General features: G+C 39.8%; 1 protein-coding gene across 3 annotated transcripts in view; it reads left to right on the top strand.

Annotated features, from left to right (window-relative positions):
* The first annotated feature begins 763 nt into the window (after positions 1–763).
* Mondo (MLX interacting protein mondo) overlaps positions 764–22,250 on the top strand; it is a 109,987-nt gene continuing 88,500 nt past the window's right edge. For 2 of the 3 annotated variants that reach the window (XM_045761268.2, XM_045761266.2), the window contains exon 1: positions 764–1,213. In XM_045761268.2, coding sequence (XP_045617224.2) covers positions 906–1,213 — 308 coding nt within the window. In that variant the 5' untranslated portion in view covers positions 764–905. The remainder of the gene's footprint in view (positions 1,214–22,250) is intronic. The other variant, XM_045761267.2, reaches the window with a different exon arrangement.

The following is a 22,250-nucleotide window of genomic DNA, read 5'->3' as shown; positions in this document are numbered from 1 at the left end:
CATTAGTTTATAGGCGACATACATTCATTCCATATTCAAAATATAGGCGACATACATTCATTCCATATTCAAAATATAGGCGACATACATTCAATTCGCCATTAGGCTTCGCGATTAACCCTTGACGTGTTCGCTTCCCTCGATCGTGGTCACTCCTAAATTTTTGAGATTTTTTTTTCAACAACAAAGACATTTTTGTCACGCCCTGGATTCGAACCCGGAATTCTCGATTGTGAGTCGAGAACAGATTCGACTGTACCACCAGTACCTTATATGTTCTAGTGTGAGGAGTAGAAGGATATATATGCGAGTGTGAGGAGAGGGTGAGGGATTGGAAATGGGAGTATGTGAGCAGAGGGAGTGTATGTGTGAGGAGAGGGAGTGAGTGAGAGGAGAGAGAGGGCGTGTATATGAGGAGAGTGTGCGTGTGAGGAGAGTGTGTGTGTGTGAGGAGTGTGTGTATGTGAGGAGAGTGTGTGTATGTGCGGAGTGTGTGTGTGTGTGTGTGAGGAGAGAGAGTGTATGTGAGGAAAGTGTGTGAGGTGAGAGAGTGGGAGTATGTGAGGAGAGGGAATGTGAGAGGGGTGTGAGTGTGTGTGAGAGGGGTGGGGGTATGTGAATGGTGTGGGAGTGTGTGAGAGGGGGTGGGAGTGTGAGTGAGAGGGGTGGGAGTACGTGAATGGTGTGGGAGTGTGCGAGAGTGTGAGGAGAGGGGGTGAGGAGAGGTAGCGGGGGTGTGAGGGCGACGGGGTGTTGGCACCACTGCAGGTCTCCCCGGGGGCCGCCAGTGGCAGCAGGTACTGTGTGTGGGCCGGTCGCTGTGTCGTGTTTTACCCCATTTGTCCTTATGTGTGACGTGATGATGAGTAAGGCTAGTGTGCGGACACATACACAGTAATGTCAGAATGACGGCTGACACGTCAGCAATCACTAATGCCAGTATGGGGAGGAAAGGTGAGAAAGAAGTGATACATTCTGGCCACTTTATGGTCTCTGATTTCGAAGCTGAGGCCCAGGATGACGAGGAGAACGTCCTGCTGGAGATCCCTGGGGATATATATGCTGGGTGTAGTGACCCTTCACGGGGAAATGTGCCTCAGGAGGAAGAAGGAGTCATTACCTACGCCAAGAAGAACAGAGCTGCCAGGATTGAGACCGTCAGCATTGACAGTTCCCTCACTAAGCTCTTCAACGCCATGTCCATAGCTTACAGGTAGGACAGGTTTTACAGTATCATTTTAATACCATTATATATTATTAAACTTGTGCCATGACTGCTTGCAGAGCCGTCTAGTCAAAATAAAAAATACCTGATCAAAACTGTTCTATTCTAACTTGTCCTGGACATTAGCTCTCCAAATATAAACTAAGTCAACTCTAATTTATATCATCCAGGATAACATTGATAACATGGGCATTGTATGAACAGTGAGCTGGAATGGTTTGACTTGTCCTAAAAATCTGTAGACTACTGCTGTGGCTTAAACCTGGTCTAGATGATAGTTGACCACATAACCCCAATGCACTCGGGCATGGGGGTTGAATGAGTTCATAAAGACTCTCCCATGCTTTTGTAGTGTGGTGGTACAGCGATACAGCTCTCAGCTTTGCATTACGTGGGCGGAGGTTCGAATCACAGCAAAGGCATTTGGAACATTCAAATATATATACATATATGTACTGTATATTAAGTATATGTCGTTACATATACAGTATGTCGTTAAGTCTGATCAAAACACTATGCCCGTTAGTGGCTTTTCAAGAATGTAAGATTGCCTCGAAATACTTTGCATAATAGTGGCTTCATTCCTGTTCCTACAATTTGAATATTACTTCTTTGCTCTTTGTAAACACATTCTTTTTAATAAAATTGTATTGTATAACACCAATATTATGTACTCTTATAACCCACTACCTTTTACATAAATAAAAATAAATAAGTAAGGATGTATTAGGTTAGGCTGATTAGGTTAGGTTAAGTTGCTTGGTATTAAATCTATTGTAAACTGTGACATTATTTAAATAACACCTGTAACTACAGTACCATACTGAGAAAGTGCTGCAGCATACATTGTGATAAAATTTCTGTACTGTAAAATCGTGCACATGCATCTCAACAAATCTCGCTTTCTAATTATCTTTAACAACCTCCTCAGACATACACATTCACCCCCACCAAACACTTACACATGAAATAACTCCTCTCACTCACATGTTTAAGCCCACACGCATTAAATCTCCCACTCATTTACACATAAAGAATTTTCTGTACCCATGACAGTTTGTCAGCGGATTTTAAAGCCTAATGTAACCCAAATCAACCTAAGCTAACACAGCCAAACATAACAATGTACAAGGTTTTTACAATTAGAAATTGTGCTTTGTCAGAATGCTCATCTGCGATTGTTTTATTCTCAATTCAAGTTGGAAAGTGGTAAGAACAGGGCACAAAATGAGCATGGTCTAGAAACTGTCATACTGCTGTAGTTTAAAACCAGTAGCATTGGAAATAAGCAGGAGAATCTTAGATTCTGGAAGGATATGGAAAATACTAGTTTGGTAACAGGGTGATAGACAAGTGGAATAGGTTTGTGGTCAGCATCAAGAGGCACGTGATACAGTATAAGCCTTGCTAGTTAAAAAAATAGAATGCATTGAAGAGTGGGTTTGGAGGTAGATACTGCCCAGAATAGGGCAACAGACCCACTGTCATGATTCTGGTAATTCCCTTTGTTGGTGACAGGAAGCCCATACCCAGGCCAAAAATTGACCTTCCCCTGGTTACAACCCACAACAGCTATATAACTCGGTTATTTATTGCTAGGTGAATAGAAGCATCAAGGAAAAGAAGACATGCACAACTGTTTGTCTTGCCTGATTGAACCTAGGTTCCTCAGTTGTGAGCCAAGGCCATTGGCTTAGCTCTGAAATATCCATTATCCTTAGGTTATTTGCTAATTATTCAGATAATTATTTAATTAACCCTAAAAAGAGCTATGCATTTCCAATACAGTATTGTCTTCCAGAAAGCATTGATAAATAAATTGGATATAAGCATTGAAGCTCAAAGCTATTCAGTCAGGCCCAATGTGGTACTGTACTATACTATTTGGGTATAGGATAAAAATATATAGCTCCAGTCCTATTGTGCTGCTTGTACAATTTGGTATAAATTTTCCAATCCCAATAGTGCAGCACCTCGTCAACCAACATTCAAATATTGTAGTGCAGTGGCTCATTGGCCTGCATCCAACATTGCCACTTAGGTTAGATAAGGGGTTCATTAGTCAGCTGATTTTGTTTAATTACTACTTAATACGCAGCAATTTCTCTGATATGGTTTACTTGCCAGTGATGCATAGAAAAAAGTACAGTATTGTATTCTTTTGTATGATGAAATGGATTCTTTGAGACTTATTGCTACATTTGCACACAAACATGAGAAATGATCTGAAATATTGCTGTGGATTTACAAAAGAGCTGCTAAAAGATAGAAGTCCTTGGAGTAACTGGAGTAAATATTAGGGAGATCCCAGACGACACAGTACAGTATTAGCATTAGCGCCAATAATGTTCATTCCTCCGCGTATGACTTGAATACAGTAGTTCTTCACATACAGTATTGCATTGCTCCCAGTTGTTCAAATATTTTGCTAATTCTAAGCAGTCTCCTTAAAAATGTCATCAAACAGAAACTACCACCAAAGATGTACCAGGTTTTGTAATACAGTATCATCACTCAATGCTCACTGGTTTCCAAGAAATCAAACACTGGTGTGGCTGAAGCCTGGAGCCACATTGGTGGCCAGATGTGCCACTAGCCGAAATATTATTTAAAAATATATTGTCATAATAGTACTGAAAAGAAGGTTGGTGTCATATATACCACAATATACTTGGTTATACAGGTGACGTTTATATAACTATTTGGGTGGTTAGGCCCCCCACCAGCTGTTAGGCCCCTCGCCTGGTAAGTGGCATATACAGTATCTGCCCACCTACATATTACAGTTAATATTAATATGATATTTTTTGTATTATATTTCAATAGGTAATAAGCATTTCATCTTTTTTTTATTGATATATACAAGAGTTATTACATTATTGTATAGCCACTAGTCCGCGTAGCATTTTGGGCAAGAAACGAATCTAGAAAAAGAAACAATCTAGAAACATATATTGTGTGATTTTATATATAAATGTCTATACTTACCATTGACATTTCCATAAACGTGATGTTATTTTTTTAAATCGAGTTTGATTACCATTAATCTTAGGAATAACTTGTAATGGCTGTACAGATACTGTACTTTCATATTTACTTTACCTTGTTCCACTTTCTCGTCAATGTTAAAGAATTTTCACCTTTTCCTTGCCAAGTTCAGACTGTAAATAATATCTCAGATTGTGTATTTTCTAACTTTTTCAATAGTTTGTTCTATCCATGTCCACAAATGAGTACTGTACATTTCAGGTATTCTCTATGGTAATCTTTTTGATGCATGAATAATCCAACCCAGCCCCTCAATTTGCCACTCTGTAAAAAATGCAGCTGTTTGCCTAACCAGAAATTTACAAATTCAAGGAACTCACCTAACCAATCAAGGCCAATGCATCGTTATTTTCAATATTACAATGCATTATTTTTACCAATACTATGTAGTACATGTCATTTTGAACAGAATGGATAATTGCATAAAATGTGACATACAGTATTAGGGAAGAGGATGGGTCAATGGCAAAAAAATTTCAAATGCCATGTCTGTAAAATTGTAAAAAGTATTTGAATACTGTAATAGTATATTTAGCACTGAAAACACAAGAATGTCAACAAAGGGTAAAATATACGATATGCTGAAAATTTCCATACAGTTACTATTCGGATTTCACCACAAACATTAACACGTCAAGATCTAAATACAGTACATGTTAATAACACGTCAAGATCTAAATACAGTACATGTTAATATGATTTTGCGGTTGTATGGGTGATCTAACTGCAAAATCTGTCCATTATTTGGAGAACTTTCTTGGCAACCAGTCCTCCTGAATAATACTGTACATCATATTTTGCTTACCCACCAAAGCTGTAAAGGCCAAGACAATACTATACAGTAGTTCTAAATCCAGTTGGAAAACCGTCTCAAGAAAAATTGGGGGAAGTTCTTTGACAAGCTGCCATCTTCCTGATCCCATCGTGGCCATGGTTACCCTCTAGCATATTCCGGTAAATTCAGAGGTTCTCACTACTATACAGCAGTTCTTACAAGTAGTGTTTTAACACATGCTCTTTGAAAGTACTGTATATTATAAACTTTAACAAATTTGTCTCCAAGTCAACAGGTAAATTGTCTTTGAAGTTTGGTACATTGAAACCTGCCTTGTTAATGAAGGATTTTACAAAGAGCAGCATGCTGTGTTATCTTGTGCTCTTCTTCAAATAGCATGTTTAAGGTTTCTAAATTATATTAAAGTTGTCCACATTGGATCAGCTGATGTTTTGAAGGAAGCAACCATCATGGGTGAGGTCTACTGCATTATAGGCAAGACAACAATGTCTTTCTAGGTGATTAACAATGCACAAACAACAGGGCTCCATCAAAGAACATGTCTCCTCACACAACCAGACCATCACCAGAGAAATCTTAACAAGCAACACAGAAGTCATCGATAGATACAACGATAGCAGGAGTCTCGACATCAGCGAGGCCCTACACATCAAAAAGTCAACACCAGCAATCAACAGCCAATTAACACATAACTATATTCTATCCCCTTCAAGACCCCGAACCAACATAGAAGCAAGAAGAGAGAATACGCAATAATTTGTGTTCTGACTATGTAAAGTTATCCTTACTCCATTATTACCCATTGGTTCGTGTTTTATCACCTCACCGAAAAACAAATGTAAGCATGAAATTGAGTACATAAAAATCTGTCTTTGAAAATGTGAGAAGGCTCTTATGAAACACTTCAAGGCATCAGACCATAAATAAAAATGCAAAAATGAACTTTATAGAGTTAATTTTTCAATTACCCCCGATAGTGAAGAACAACGTAAGAAATATTGAGAAGATTCGTGTTAGAATCATTAATCTTACCCTTTCGTTCATATTCAACAAATGTTTATAAGAAAGATACCATAGATATCATAGATTTTAAGATATTATACCTGAATATATATTGTACCTAATAGGCCAAGTTGCCTAACAAGCCGAGTTTTCCTGTAAAGAATTCGTAAATTTAAAAAAATCTATTAAGTATTTATGAACAAATCCATGAATGCATAATAAAATATCCAATTGTGCCTAATGAGATATTCAAGTACAGTACTGTACAGTATTGTACCTGTATAATTAATGAAAAATCCAAGCATGCCTTTGAATATGAATTTGAGCATTATGCAGTGAAAGGGAAGAATTTTAATATGATGAATCCAATACTTGTCGTAGGTCAGTAATTTATGATCCAGTAAACAACTTCGTATATTCCTTTGAGGCAATATTTATCAGCCTTGAAGAGTATATCTGAAGGACATAAGACGACTTTTATTACTTTTAGCCATAATCTTTTTATAGTTGTGATACCTATATCATTCCAGTAATGTGCACTATTATAAACGGCTGTGTTGATCAACCAATTTAAGACATCTAATTATCAACATTTAGCGATAGTAGAGGTATTCACTAGGGATGTCCCTATGGTAGATGCATCGGTGATTGTGGGCCTTGGCAGCCAAGAGGTAAACACGAAACTTGAGTTGTTGTGCTTGTGGTTACAGCCCTTACTGACGACGCAGTTCCTTCCAAATCAAGTGGGACGAGATGTATCACAATTTAGCTCGGCAAATATTTGATTATCAGATTCGCCTAGGTCGTGAGGTTTAAAAAGGAAGAAAAAGATTTGTTCAGCCCGTTGGTATCGTCGTGAGGTGTGTAACAGACCCCATTAGCCTAGTAAGAATTTGTCGGTGTTTCCAAAATTAAGTTTAGCCGTCTGAGAAAATCTGCTCCAAGATTAGTAAGTCTTATGTCACCAAATTAAACTTATTCATTAAGAGAAAACTGTTGTTAATTGTGAAATCATCATCGTTCGTTGGGGCAATAAGGTTGCTGATGGAATATATTAATGACCATGCAATAAATTATATTTTTTCTATTTCCCTCTCTTCGTAGGTACTTTTTTGGTAATGTTAGGGGGGAGGTTAAGTTAGCAATAAAGAGAGGAAACATGTTAAGTTTGTGGGTGTGAAAACTAGGTACCCATCGCTAGTTTCTGGGGCAGGTTCCCGTGATGATATTCTCGCCCCGTTACTGTTCTTTGGTACATTAATGCTTTCGGGAGTAGCAGCACAGCATCCACCACATGAAATAGCTGCGTGTACTCGCCTAATTGTACTCACAGTGTACAGGTTCCTTAGCTTATTGAGCTCTATCATATCCACATTTGAAACTGTATGGAGTCAACCTCCACCACATCACTTCATAATGTATTCCATTTGTTGACTACTCTGACACTGAAAAGCTTTTTCAAATGTCTCTGTCACTCATTTGGGTACTCAGTTTCCACCTGTGTAGCGCCACTCGTGTTAATTAGTATCTTTATCTACCCTGTCTGTTCCCCTGAGAATTATGTATATGGTAATCATGTTGTTTTAGATTCAGTTACTCAGAACGAAATGTCAATGTAGCTAACACGGGCTATAGTGAGCCCGTAATTAAGTTCGGTTATTCGCAATGATCTTGTTACTGTGATATTTGGGTCAATCATGTTCTCCTTAATGCTTTTGTCTTCCAGCGACGTGAGGTGCAGTTCATAAAGCCTTTCCTCGTAATTCATACCTCTTGGTTCCGGAACTAGTCCGTGGCATACCTTTGTACCTTCTCCAGCTTTGTCTTATGCTTGACAAGGTATGGACTCCATGCTGGAGCCGCATATTCCAGGATTAATCTAACATATATGGTATACAAGGTTCTAAATTATTCCTTACAGAAATGTCTAAAAGCAGTTTTAAAGGCAGTTAGCCAGCCACGCATATTACCACTGATGATATCCTTTTGATGTGGGCTTCAGGAGACAGGTTCGGTGTGATATCAACTCTAGATTCTTCTCTGTCCGTTTCATGGAGGACTACTACTCCTGTTCGGTACCTAGTGTTTGGCCTCGTGCGTACTCACCTAGTTATGCTTACGGGGGGTGAACTTCGGCTCTTTGCTCCTGCCTCTCAACTGTCAACCGGTGTACAGATTCCTGAGCGTGTTGAACTATTATTGAATATTATTTTCATACCTATTGAATCATATCTTCATTTGAAACTATGTATGTAGTCTGCATCCATCACATCACTTCCTAATGCATTTTATTTGTTAGCTACTCTGACACTAAAAAAAGTTCTTTCTGAAATATCCATGGCTCATTTGGGTACTCAATTTCCACCTGTGTCCCCTAGTGCGTGTGCCCTCTGTGTTAAATAAACTGTCTTTATCTAACTTATCAATTACTGTGTGTGTGTGTGTGCTAACTTAGTTGTTCTTGCCGAGTTGAGTATCTGTTCTTAAGATTACTCAATAGAGTTCAGTATCTGTTCGCCTTTCGAACATCAGTAGGTCAATGTGGTGACTTGTTACTCGTTTTTTTCACATTAAGATTTAAAGCTGTGTACTGAATTCGCTTCGACAACTTCATCCAATCCGTTCCACTCATTTAATGCTCTTAAGACTTAAAAAGTTCTTTGACATATGTGACTGATCTGTGTTTACCCGTTTACATTTATTTCCTCTTGTTCTACTTTGTCAATCTCCCCCTAATATCTTGTACGTCGTTATTATGCCTACCCTATTTCTTCTTTCTTCAGTGTAGTGAGGTCCAGTTCCCTCAGTCTTCATAGCTTACGATCGGACCTTGTTCCAAATTTTGTAACCTTTTCCAGTTTAGATTAAGTTCGGCTTCCGTTACCTATGGCTGGTGGCTTTAAGTGACGAATCTGCTAGCTGCTGGATGGGGTTCTGGGAGTTGTTCTACTCCACAAGTCCGGCCCGGGGCCAGGCTTGACTTGTGAGAGCTTGGTCCAACAGGCTTTTGATTGGAGGGGCCATCTCTGAATGAAAATTCCGCAGTAGAAACTGGGTCATACTTCCCATTATTACATTGTTGCATGTCCAGTTACTAGACCTTTCAGGCCTGCCGGTATGAGGTTCCTCTTGTTTTGCTAGTACTTCATCCATTCTCGCGTTCTTGAGGATATCTTCAAGATCCACCCAAAGTGTGCCAGTGCAGGCGTATTGATACCATGCTGACTATGACAACGTTGAGATGGGGATCTCAGTATAACATAGCTAAGGGTAACCTCATAATATGGATATATCTTAGTATGTCATTAAAAACAAAGTTTTAATGATACGTTATCTTTCAACTTTATCATGCCATTGTTAGGACCCCAGTTGCATTATACAGCACAGTTTTGTGCCCTGTACCATAGAAGGATTGTACATTATTTAGATCTAGTGAGTATACGAAGAAGGATGACTTAAGACACTTGGCTTTAGAAGAGAGGCTAGTTTAGTTCATTATGTGCCCCATTCCCATCCTCTCAGGGACAGGAACTTCCTTTCAATGAATAGGTCGCGTTTCTTTCTGTATCGTAACCAACGTTACAAATTCAACATATTAAGGACGGTAACGGCTCACAAATATGTTCGTTTTCAATGCATCGGACTCGATAGGTTACGTGGTTCGTACGTTTTTGGCTAGGCTAAATTGTTGGATCTTTTACGGAGTGGCAAATCTTTTACGGAGTGGAATAACAAGGGCCATAGTTTAAATCTTATGGATGAAAAGGTTTTAATAAGGGGTGTAAATAACAACTACAAATATGAACAAAGTGAAACACGAATGAATAGATTCAACTTACAAAAATTAAAAATGACGTTGGTAAATGCTGGTTCGAAATGGGGGGGGGGGAGTTAGCAGAATGAGGAACAAGTTACTAAGTAACATTATAGAAGCAAACTCTTTGCAGAGTTTCAAGCCTCAGTTGGCTAAGTGCTTGAGTTTTAATAGTTGGATATGAATAGTAGAGGCGCATGGGCCAACAGGATACAAGTAGCATCGTACACAACGCTGTCGCCAATGGATTTTAAAGACTTATCCAACGTATCCATCCGAATCTAAGCTAATATATCCTAACGTGGCAATATATACTGTTTTGACAATCTGAAAACGAGCTGTATCGAAACGTCTTGTGTACATTTGAGCGTACCTTGGCTAACAAGTGACGTACTGTCCCGTTTTCTGTTTTGGGTCATCTGATAGGTTAGGTGCGGGGGCGCGGGGACTTTAAATTTACCTTTTTCTTGACGTTAGGACTATTTACGGGCTATTCATGCCCGTGCCACCTCTTGGGTGGCTTAATCTTCATCAATCAATCGACGTTAGGACACAGCCCCGCTCTTGTGCCAGGTAAGTCTACTACGGGCTCACCATAGCCCGTGCCACTTGCCCCGCTCCTGTGCCAGGTAAGTTACGGGCTCACCATAGCCCGTGCTACTTTGAACTTGTTCCGAGTAGCTGAATCTATAACAACATGACGTTAGGAAACCTTAGGAGGACGGGCTGGTTAAACAATTTCCTGCAAGCCACTCCAGACAGCCTGTTGGACGAGGTTATCACAAGTTAACCCTGACCCCAGGCCGGGCTGGGGTGGGGTAGTAGTAGAACAACTCAGAGAACCTACTCCAGGTGTAATTAATATACGTGGGGTTGCTGAATTATTTCAAGCGTAGGTTGCATATAAACATGACTCGGTTTGGGTGGATATAAATAGGAGTAACGGGGTGAGAATAGCTTGAGCTACCTCATCCCTTTGTGTGTATTTTACCTCAATAAACTTATTTCAATTTCAATTCAATAGGAGCTGCCTCCAATGGGCCTTCAGCCTTTTCCTTTATTCTTATGTTCTTAAAACACACGATTCAGTGAATAGAGGGATCTCTGGCGAAGAATGAATTAAATGAAATGTTATTAAGTGCTGTGAAGAGCTTTTCAGCAGGATGTGTGTGTGTATATCTGGGAGAATAATGTAATAGGTTTAGTAGTAATACAGGAGTATCTCTGGGGAGTATGATGCCGCCATAGTTTAGTGCACACAGTATCCCGTCTCATGAAGAGGCTATGAGGAGAGGTGGGGGGGGGGGGGGTGATGGTCATATTGTACACAAGACAATTCGATAAAGCTCGTTATCATCTGGCTGTTAAAGCCGTATACAATGTTAGTTTAGGCCATATTAGGCTCTGATTAGGTTAGGTTAGGGAAGGCTAGGTAGGTTAGGTTAGGTAGGGTAAGATTAGAGTAGTTTTAAAATCTGTTTGCCTATCTTGTGTACTTTTGCCTGTCAAAGTCTTGTGCACTTCTTACTTGGATTCGTCTAGGTAACAATACAAAAAAAAGTTTGAAATTAGTACACGAATAGAATAGAATAGATTAATTATGTGGAATTTAATGTATGCAGGTGATGCAGTTATTTTAGGAGAAAATTATGATACGTATGTAGATTAGTTAACGATTTGTTGACACGTGAGATATGACTAGTTAAAATGAATTTAAATTCCATTGCTATGTATCTATCATTATATTAAATGTTATACAATATTGAATATTCGTCCTGTTAAGCATAATGACGTGTTGCAAAACGGTGTGTGTGAGCGACTTTGCAAGAATGTAGCACTTGGTCGCCAACGTGTGCACTCTCACAACCCATTGTACCTTCGTGAATGTAAGTAAATAAATGTGGATAGATGTAGCCTAATGGCGGTGGTTCAGCCCCGTTCTCTCGTTTGGCCACGCCTTAACACGACTGTTTTGCCTATCCTGGCATAGAACCTTCTTTTGATAATTATTTGCATAACCAGAGACGTAATAACCCAGGTAACCTACCTGACCATCGAGGCCGGTGATTATATAACGTTAATATTACGGTGTTTCAATTTGTACTAATTGTTTTTAACAATTTTTCTGTTCCGTCAAAAATGCGACGCATTAGGGCGAGAGTTGGCGGTATTCAGCAGTAATTGAAATTGAAATAAGTTTATTGATGTAAAATACACACAAAGGGATGAGGTAGCTCAAGCTATTCTCATCCCGTTCAGTACATCGTGTTATTACATACATATAAACACATCACAAACAATAAACATATTACCAAACATTCTGAGAGATAAACATCTACATTTCCTCCTTTACACAAGTAGTATGGTATCATACGTACACACAAATACTTTTATGATTCTGTAGTATGTAGTGTGCAGAATGAGCCGTGCGGCTGGGGTCTCCTCTCGAGGTAGACTGATATTGAGAGATCATGGCCAGGATTCATCAAACATAAACACGACTACTTACGAAACCAGTACATCTTTCCTCAATCATGGTGACGGCTTACATTTACTAAGCAGTTTAGGAGCTCCGAAGCACCATGAGATTCAGAACAATAATAACTTTGGGTTATGAAGTTTCCAAGGTCGTAAATTGTCTAGTATATGTAAACAAAACCGCCATGGTTGCTGAAAGATGTACAGGTTTCGTAGTGGTTTCGTAAACGTGAGTCTTTCTAAAGTCGTAAATTGAACTTGCCATTGCATTTAATGTATCATATTTGTATATCAGAGACAAAAATGTAAAAATATATGTGGCATGAAAGATCTAAATCCTGTACCAGCATGGACATAAGGAAATGTAGATGTTTATCTCTCAGAATGTTCGGTAATATGTTTATTGTTTGTGATGTGTTTATATGTATGTATTAACACGATGTACTGAACGGGGTGAGAATAGCTTGAGCTACCTCATCCCTTTGTGTGTATTTTACCTCAATAAACTTATTTCAATTTCAGCATGGACATTGACATCATAGTGACGTCACACAAAACTAAATTGTACATATTTTCGTTAGGTCATGATAGTATATTATTATTATTTGGGTTGGGTTGGGTTTGTTTAAAAGAGTAGAATGACGTAAAGATACTTTTCTCAGGTCTTAGACCCTACTCGTGGGTTCCAAAGACTTGGGTTTGGCTGCTGGCGGATTTCCAAAGCTATGCACTTCGCTTCGCTGAGAACAGGTATCTTGTATAAATATATACACACATGCAGTAAGAGGATTCGTAGCTTCCTTGGTCTTCTTGGTTTGTTGAAATAAGAGCACATAGGTCGAAGCTAGGATAACGTTGTTTGTGTATGCGGACGGAAGTATTTTACAAAGTATTATTAACCAGCAACAGACCATTGGATCCAAACTTAGATGTTTGTTTACGGAAAGCTTAATATGGTGTTATTAACATGGAGAGATGCGGAGTTTAGGAGTGCGTGTGTGGTCTAAGTAAATGATTTTGCTATATCCCATTATATTATACTTTCTGGTAAATTATTCCATATGTTAAAGCGTAAAATATCAGCTTATGTGTAAAAACAAAACATGTTTTCAGTGATAAGGTAATACAAATTATATTAGTAGAAAATCAATTGGAGCTTTGAGGTGTCTCGAACCCGCGACCAAGGCACCCGCGAACCAGCGAACCCACTCTCAACCACTCACCTTACCACTGTACCACGCTTAGCCTCATGGTAGTACAGTGGTAACGTGTAAGGTACATTGGGTAAGGTAAGGTGTAAGGTGCAGTGAGTGCCTTGGTCGCCGGTTCGAGTCACCTCAGAGCTGCAGTTGATTTTCTCATTGATATATACATCACGTTAATGTGATTTCATCGAATATTACTAATAATGATACACGACTACTGAATCTAAATTGCCTTTAAATCGTAGAAAGTAAAATCCAGAAATTGGTGTTATACGGATTATATATAACTTTTGTTTAGAGTGTTTTAGATAAAGGAGTAAACGTGAAGGTGTGGACCGTTAAAGGCTAAAATATTGAGGAAATTTGTGTAAACTTGTGGAGCCGGTGAGCGGCCTTTGAGCCAGGCTGGCTAGGTGTTTGGGGGAGGTCGTTGTTCTCAACGGACGCACAAGTACACAGTTATTCTAGCTTTACTCCCACTATTGACTGCTGCTTTCTTGTATGTTAAGGTTTCCCTCGTTTGTCCTTGGTTTACTCTTTCTCTCTATACTTGTTGCACACACTTTCCTACACATTCCCTTCGCTGTTTCCTCTTTGTAAACAACGTTAATTATCGATACTGCATTGTTTGCCTGATGAATATATATATACATCTCTCTCTCTCTGTCTCTGGCACGCGCGTGGATTGCAGTTAGGAGATATATGGAAAGACAGATGTAGACTGGTATTTGGGATGCAGCCTCTCGTCAAGCGCAGTTCAATGACCTTTGTCAGTTATAGTCGTGTATAGCTCATCATTTTCTCCGACATTGTTTTGTATCTCCAACTTCCTAAATGCTAATGTCAGTGTAGGCTAGCGTGTTGAAATAATGCAAATAATGATATCCAAAGTTCAGAGAGGAGAGGAGGTAGTCTAAATGTGTATTTGTGAGCAAGCGTGTGTGTGTGTGAGAGAGGGGAAGTGCGCGGGTGTCGGCTGGTGTGTGGGGGGTGTTGCCAAGTGCTGACTGAGGTTTATGAGGTGACGGAGAAACACCCGGATGTGTAGTGTCCAAGACACGGTTAAATTGTTCCTTTTGTTCGTATGATTCCCATCTTTATTTGGTACTAGTATCTGAGGGAGATAGGGAAGACGTGAGTACCTTGAGGAGGCGAGTCTGCCGGGTTGCAAGTAATATTTCTTGCCGGGGCTGCCTGCCGGGTTGCACAAGCGAGGTTGTTGTTGTTATGTACGAAAGTAGCAGCAGTTGGGTGGGCGGTCTCGCCATGTTGGATGTTTCTTCTGTCATTAATTTAACTTTTTTAGTTTGTAGCATTTTTTACAGATTAACTTTTCTTCATTGAAGTTCCGATTCCCTTCTGATGTATAACATTATTTTGCGTTGTGTATGTTAGAGTAAATGGTGTAAATTCTCTCTCTCTCTCTCTCATTCTCTCTCTCTCTCTCTCTCTCTCTCTCTCTCTCTCTCTCTCTCTCTCTCTCTCTCTCTCTCTCTCTCTCTCTCTCTCTCTCTCTCTCTCTCTATCTCTCTCTCTATCTCTCATTCTCTCTCTCTCATTCTCTCTCTCTCTCATTCTCTCTCTCATTCTCTCTCTCTCATTCTCTCTCTCTCATTCTCTCTCTCTCTCTCTCATTCTCTCTCTCTCTCTCTCTCTCTCTCTCTCTCTCTCTCTCTCTCTCTCTCTCTCTCTCTCTCTCTCTCTCTCTCTCTCTCTCTCTCTCTCTCTCTCTCTCATTCTCTCTCTCTCTCTCTCTCTCATTCTCTCTCTTCGGTTCAAAATCGAGCTGGAAAAAATTCCTCACGAACAATGGAGGGGACGTTTGACAATCCGCCGGCTTCCTGTCCCCGTCGAGGCCACTGGAGATGTTGGCCCTCGGGTAAATCTCAACAATGGTCTTAATACATCACATTCGAACTATTTTGAGTTTGGATGTAATATGAATTCGTATAGAACTTTCATGTTAAGGTTAGATTGCACCCAACCAGATTGTCAAGTGTGTTAATATTGCAATATTTTGCCATTTAATTTGTCTCTGGTAATTGTGTCGTGGGATACTGGGTAATAGGAGGCCGGACCGTCTTGATCTCCCAACCCAATCACCAGAAATGTATCTATAGATACTATAGATTTGTAACAGGTACACTTTTTGTGCTGTTGGAATATTACAAAGGGTATGCCAAAAAATGGAACAATAACTCTGAACCGAACTTACCCCTAGGCCTAATATGCACTATCTTACGCCCAATTTTTAATATACAGTATGTGCTTAGGCTTTCTAGGCCTACGAATGTTTGGGTTTGGTTTTTGCCTTTCTCATGTCCCCTCCAAAATTAATGGTATATTTTGTGTGTATGTAATAGTCCATATTTTGTACTAGCTGCTAGCCCCATTGGCACATAGGAACCAGTAGGTATTGTTTATAGGTACAATAGGTACATAATAGCAGCAGCAGCTCATGATTCTATTAGTCCTTACGATATAGTTGGTATCTGGATGCAACAGAGCTGGTGGATGGAGCACCTGTTGAGCCTTGACACCATATGTGCCCGCCTTTGTGAGAGCAGCCGGCTCTCTTTATTTGCCACTACATGAAACCCCATTTTCTAACCTAACGGGAAGTGTACGAACCCAAGCAACCCGCCAAACGTATCGAGTCTGATGGACAGAAAGGGCCAGATTCACGAAGCAGTTGCACAGGTACTTACGAACGTGTATAGCTGTCCTCAATCTTTGACAGCTGTGGTTACATTTATTAACCAGTTTACAAGAATGAAAACTTCCCAATCAACTGTTGTTATTGTTATAAACAGCCTCCTGGTGCTTCGGAGCTTATTAACTGTTTAATAATTGTAAACAAAGCCGCTAAAGATTGAGAAAAGATGTTCAGGTTCGTAAGTGCTTGTGTAACTGCTTCGTGAATCTGGTCCCCTGTTGAATAGTAGGCCTAAATTATGGGGTTAGATATTTTTGGTAATCATTGGTATTTTCAGTACGTGGGTGAAGCATTTAGAGGTGTGGGACTCTGGTTGATACCTGGTTGATGGGGTTCTGAGAGTTCTTCTACTCCACAAGCCCGACCCGTCTCGGAGGACGTGAACGAAGCACTGCTTGAGAACAGTACATAAAGTCATCAGCTGTGAGTCGTATGTAAAGTGTTTTTTATCCATAAACCAACCCGTCCTCTCGAGTTGTCACAAAAAATTATATTATAAATTGCCCGAACCTAACCGATGGATCCATGAATAGAAAAACGTTGCCGCCCGTCAATTTAGCGAGCCGCTATGATTTATAATACATCATAGATTGATGTTGGGGACTTTTAAGGTAAGATACGATGTATTATATCAATATGACAGGCATAACAGGGGGGTTAGGTGCAAGGTGGATTTGGCCTTTGTTATCGATATGGGCTGGAGATGAAATATAATTGAGTCAGCTGGTAAAATTAAGTACTGTATGTATTTGTCCTTGAGAACACTTGCTACTAGTGTCCATTGTGGGAAAGACCCGGCGCTGCCAGCTTGAAATGATTACGTTGCCATGACACACTTTTAAAAATTGCAGTGTAATAGCTACTTGCTCAAGTTTTATGTCGCTAAACTTGTGGGATTCATTAAGTTAAAATATTAGTCTATGCACTAATGCACCTCGCCTTCCCTTCCCCTTATACAAAAATGTGTAACATAGAGATTGTTTTCCAGAGAGTTAGAACCTCTCCTGTGCCAGGTAAGTCCACTACAGGTTCACCATAGCCTATGCTACTTGGCACGTTCTGTTCAGAGTTGCTGAATCTAAAACTTCAACAACGTCGAAATTCCATTGACTTAAGTTAGGTAGAATACTCAACTTCCGACGCTTCTGGTTAAAGCCACTGCAAAATTAACTTGTCAGTTTGACATGCGTTGTCATATCTCAACGTTCTTTCAGCTAAGCAAGTTAGTTGTATTTATAACATTTTTTATTTACTCATTCATATATATATATATATATATATATATATATATATATATATATATATATATATATATATATATATATATATATATATATATATATATATACACACATATACATATACAAGAGTTGCTACATTCTTGTACAGCCACTAGCATGCAGCGCGTTTCGGGCAAGTCTTTATCCTATGTTCCCTGGAATACGACCCGCCAAATTGTTTAACAACCAGGTACCCATTTTACTGTTGGGTGAACAGAGGCTACAGTTGAGGACTGACGTCCTTAAATCCTCCCCGGCCAGGATTCGAACCCAGGTCAAAGCCCTTGCGAAACGCCAGGCGAGTGTCTTCAACACTATGCCACGGGGTTTGTGTACCAAAGTAGGCAAAGTTTAGGTACTTTATTAGGATATTTGTTAATAGCCTGTTATGTTGAAAGGTGTGTGGGTTGGGTGTCTAGTTTGAAGGATGTTTCGAGTTGTCTTGAATATTTGTGAAGGAATCAACCACTGCTAAAATGATAGTATTTACAACAACTAGTTGGCTGATCGTACAACAATAGACTTGCAGCTAAAAATGTTAATGTTTTGTATTAACTTTGTACAGGACACGAAAAAAATAAAAGCTAAAAAAACAAACATTCCTAGGCCTAGAATAGCATATATACCATATTAGGCCTAGGTTTTTTTTAAACAGGTTAGGTTCATTAGTTACATTTCCATTGTTTTTTAGTTTCTCATTTGGATTATTTTAATGTCAAAACAACTTTTTGGGTTTAACAGTTTACGTTTAACAAATAGTTGCTATAAATACGATAATTACTAGAGGATGAGAAGAAGTCCTTAAATAAGTCCTTAATTATTTCATATTGAAATAAATGGCAATACATGATAACTGTTATTGCAGAGTTTGCAGCTGGTCTTATCTGCGTCAGCACGTGGTTCAAACTAAAGTAAATATTGACTGTATAGCCGATACCGTGCAATATTTACAGTTAAACTCAGCTGATTTCGCTGCATGAATCGACAGAAGGTGTATATACAGAGAAACTTGTTCAGATCTGAAACCTATGTTTATGGGGCAGCACAAACATGCAATTGAACACGGCTCTTACCAAACACTGCAACCGAGCAACAATCATTGTTGTATTCACGACCATACAAGAACAATACAGTGATGAATTCGGTTAAGTTTTTCGGGGACGCGAGAGGAGAAAACTCCTCTACGGCAACTGGGACTGCACCCACACTGAACTGGGGGGTGAATATAAAAGACCTTGTGTAGCGCTACAGCAGCAGATGAGCCAATTTGTGCTGAGTGGTTGACTGCTGCTTGTGCTGTTTATGGTATAGGGATCATTAGCTGCTGTCCACATGTAGAAAATAGTACTATAGCTTCTCATTAAGATCGCCGCTGCTCCAATCTGTGGGCCACTCTCGCTTATAGAACTTCAAATACAGGAAGACTTTAGATTTCAGAGCGCCAAGGTTGAACACCCTCGCTATATGACGTCAAACAAGCGAGTGATGTGCTGCAGTCCAATTACGGGCAATCTTTCTGACCCATGACATCATAGGCCTCCTCCCATTGGCTACATTAGGCCAGATAACGCTTAAAGGATTGTCTAGCCATAATGGTGACTCGCCCAGTACTGGGAATGTGGGGCGAGTGGTGTCTGCCGTGTTTATCATAATTACTAATCAAATGTGCTCTAGAGATATATCTTACGATTTTTTGTATTTTAAAATATTTTTTTACTACTTCAGTTCTCATCAAAATATTAAGAACGAATTTTGGGGATAGAATTTAAACGTGTAACATGTGTGTTATAGTTTATAAATGTTGTTGTTGATAATGTAGCCTCCTGGTGACTTGGTAATTAAACTGTTCAGGTGGAACGCAGTTACCTTGTTCGTTGCTGGCGGTGTTATCACCGAGAATGGTGCGGTTAGATAACGACTTGTATATCACTTGATAAGTGAAGAGGCGCTGTGCAGGCTCTTGCGTTCCAGTATGGTGGTGTGCGTTATAGTTTGAGAGAGCCGGGCTTATCATGAGCTATGGGAAGGGAAGGCTCTCTGCCTGCTGACACGAGTCAGAAGTCGCCTACTCCTGTACCCACCTGTGTAAACGAGAGAGAAAGAGGGTGTCCCATGTTATAAACGATCATTCAGATGTCTTTCTGGCTACCTTAATGCTTCTACGAAAATATTGTATAGAAAATAAATATACGAAAACCCCATCTCCTCTCACCCCCCTGGATAACCTACTATCCAGGCTGTGTGTAGTTGAGCACATTTATATAATTCATTATTCTCTTTCTCGCCCGCTCTCGGCGTAACTTTTTGACCTTGACACGTAGACGGGACGGGGAGTGGTAGATTCCCACCCTCTATTCTCTCTCTCTCACCATTCTCTCATACCCACGACAGTAACATAGTATACACTTGAGTGCTCGAGTCAAGGGCACATTGTATTGCCATAGCACTTGAGCGTAAATCCAGGCTGTAGACCTGTACTCACAAGAGCGTAATGTAACTTAAAATATTGAGGCCGTATGATGGGATCAAACCTGCGTCTCTGGACTCCGCAGACACAGTGACTAGGTACTGGACCATAATAACCTTTAAATTATCTCAATCAGAGTATTGAGATAACAAGTGACCTAAGTCACTTGTAGTTTGGAAGGCATCCCATTATACCACAATCTTCATGGCTTAGTCGGTAGTGAGTTAGCCTGAGGAGTTCAAAGACGCTGGTTCAATCCCCCTCGTATGGCTTCAATATTTTTCCGTAGGCCATGTTGATATAGCATCCGGTTTACTTTAGTAAACTAGATTGCTGTTTAAATTCCCATCTAAAGGACAGTGCTTAACATGCCCCTGATTAATTTTGAATTGCAACATCATCAGAAGCAATTTTACACAATTAGGCCTAGCCAGAAACTTTAGCAATTGCTTAAATGGAAAATAATTATATGTAAATGTGCATAATTATATCGTATTTCTTTCTTATCGGTATGATCTGATATTTGGAAGGGCAGTGTTTGTCACGTAATTGAGTAATATGTCTTTAGAAAAGGTAGCAACTCCATCTTGTTGGCCACGCTTTTTAAATACAGGTCTGTGAAGCTCTGCGCTAATTGGATATAAGCCCTTGGGGCGCTGCTCTAATTGGATATAAGCCCTTGGGGCGCTGCTCTAATTGGATATAAGCCCTTGGGGCGCTGCTCTAATTGGATATAAGCCCTTGGGGCGTTGCTCTAATTGGATATAAGCCCTTGGGGCGTTGCTCTAATTGGATATAAGCCCTTGGGGCGTTGCTCTAATTGGATATAAGCCCTTGGGGCGTTGCTCTAATTGGATATAAGCCCTTGGGGCGTTGCTCTAATTGGGTATATTACATACCCTTGGGGCGCTACTCTAAAGATACAATCCCAATTTCTTATTTTACAGTCAGTTCACTTGAGACTTAAGAAAGGCCCAGTTGCTTCTGGGTAAAGGGACAAGATGAACAACCCAGTGGCTTTTCTTCACATTGGCACATGCTTCCTACTGTTGCACATGTTGCTATGGCGGAATATTCATTCACAGGATGAGTGGCGCTGCCCAATAAGCAAGCCTTCCGGGGGCTAAATTGAACAAATAATAAATTAACCGAATACAAGCAGGTGGTACTCTGTGGTAATTGGATAACATGACGGTGTTAAATATTGTATACTCGGCTAGAGTGCAGAACAGCAGATAAAGCTGCACCCGGCATTTATTATTTATTATTAGAGTCAGAAGCAGCACGTGTAGTTCTGGCGCCAAGGCGCTGTACACTATTGAAAACCACACCAGTGATATGTAACCTGGCGGAACTCTGTCACTTAATCAGACATAGGCTTAGTATTAGCCTAATAATTAACCATATACTTAGTATTAGCCTAATAATTAACCATATGCTTAGTATTAACCTAATAATTAACCATATACTTAGTATTAGCCAAATAATTAACCATATACTTAGTATTAGCCAAATAATTAACCCATAGGCTTAGTTTTAGCCTAATAATTAACCATATACTTAGTATTAGTCTTGTACTGTTACCACTATTACTAAGCATTAACCTTATACTATTAGCATAAGTCTTATATTAACCTAATACTAGGTATTAGCCTAATGGATATTATCCTTATTCTATTAATCTAATACTATGTATTAACCTTGAACCTATTATCCTAATACTAAGCATTAACTTAATTCCTAGTATTAAGCGCAATCGGGGTGAATCCTTATCATTTTTCCTGAAGCATCAGGCTTTTTTTATCTTAAGATTATTGAAGACTTTTTTTTAACGAATGTGGAGGAGTTTATTATGTGTTGGTTGAGAGAGACTTAAAGAGAAAAAAAATAGTGAGCAAGCTGGGTGGGGCTCATTCGCGTGGCTCCAGTGACTTAATAGTATGTTGTTGTTTTAGATTCATCTACTTGGAAGAAAAAGTTGCAAGTAGCACTTGCCACTTTTCAGTTGGGAGTGCTCAACTACAGGCTCACCATAGTGGTGAGCCCGTAGTGGCAAGTGGTGAGCACTCACGACTATGGTGAGCCCGTAGTGGCAAGTGGTGAGCACTCACGACTATGGTGAGCCCGTAGTGGCAAGTGGTGAGCACTCACGACTATGGTGAGCCCGTAGTGGACTTACCTGGCACAGGAGCGGGGCTGTAATGGACGGTTACGCCGCA

The sequence above is a fragment of the Procambarus clarkii genome, chromosome 45 (genome assembly GCF_040958095.1).
Source record: "Procambarus clarkii isolate CNS0578487 chromosome 45, FALCON_Pclarkii_2.0, whole genome shotgun sequence".
In the NCBI taxonomy this organism is placed as follows: Eukaryota; Metazoa; Arthropoda; class Malacostraca; order Decapoda; family Cambaridae; genus Procambarus; species Procambarus clarkii.
Note: the sequence above shows the minus strand (reverse complement) of the source record. Positions and strands in the feature narration are given on the sequence as shown.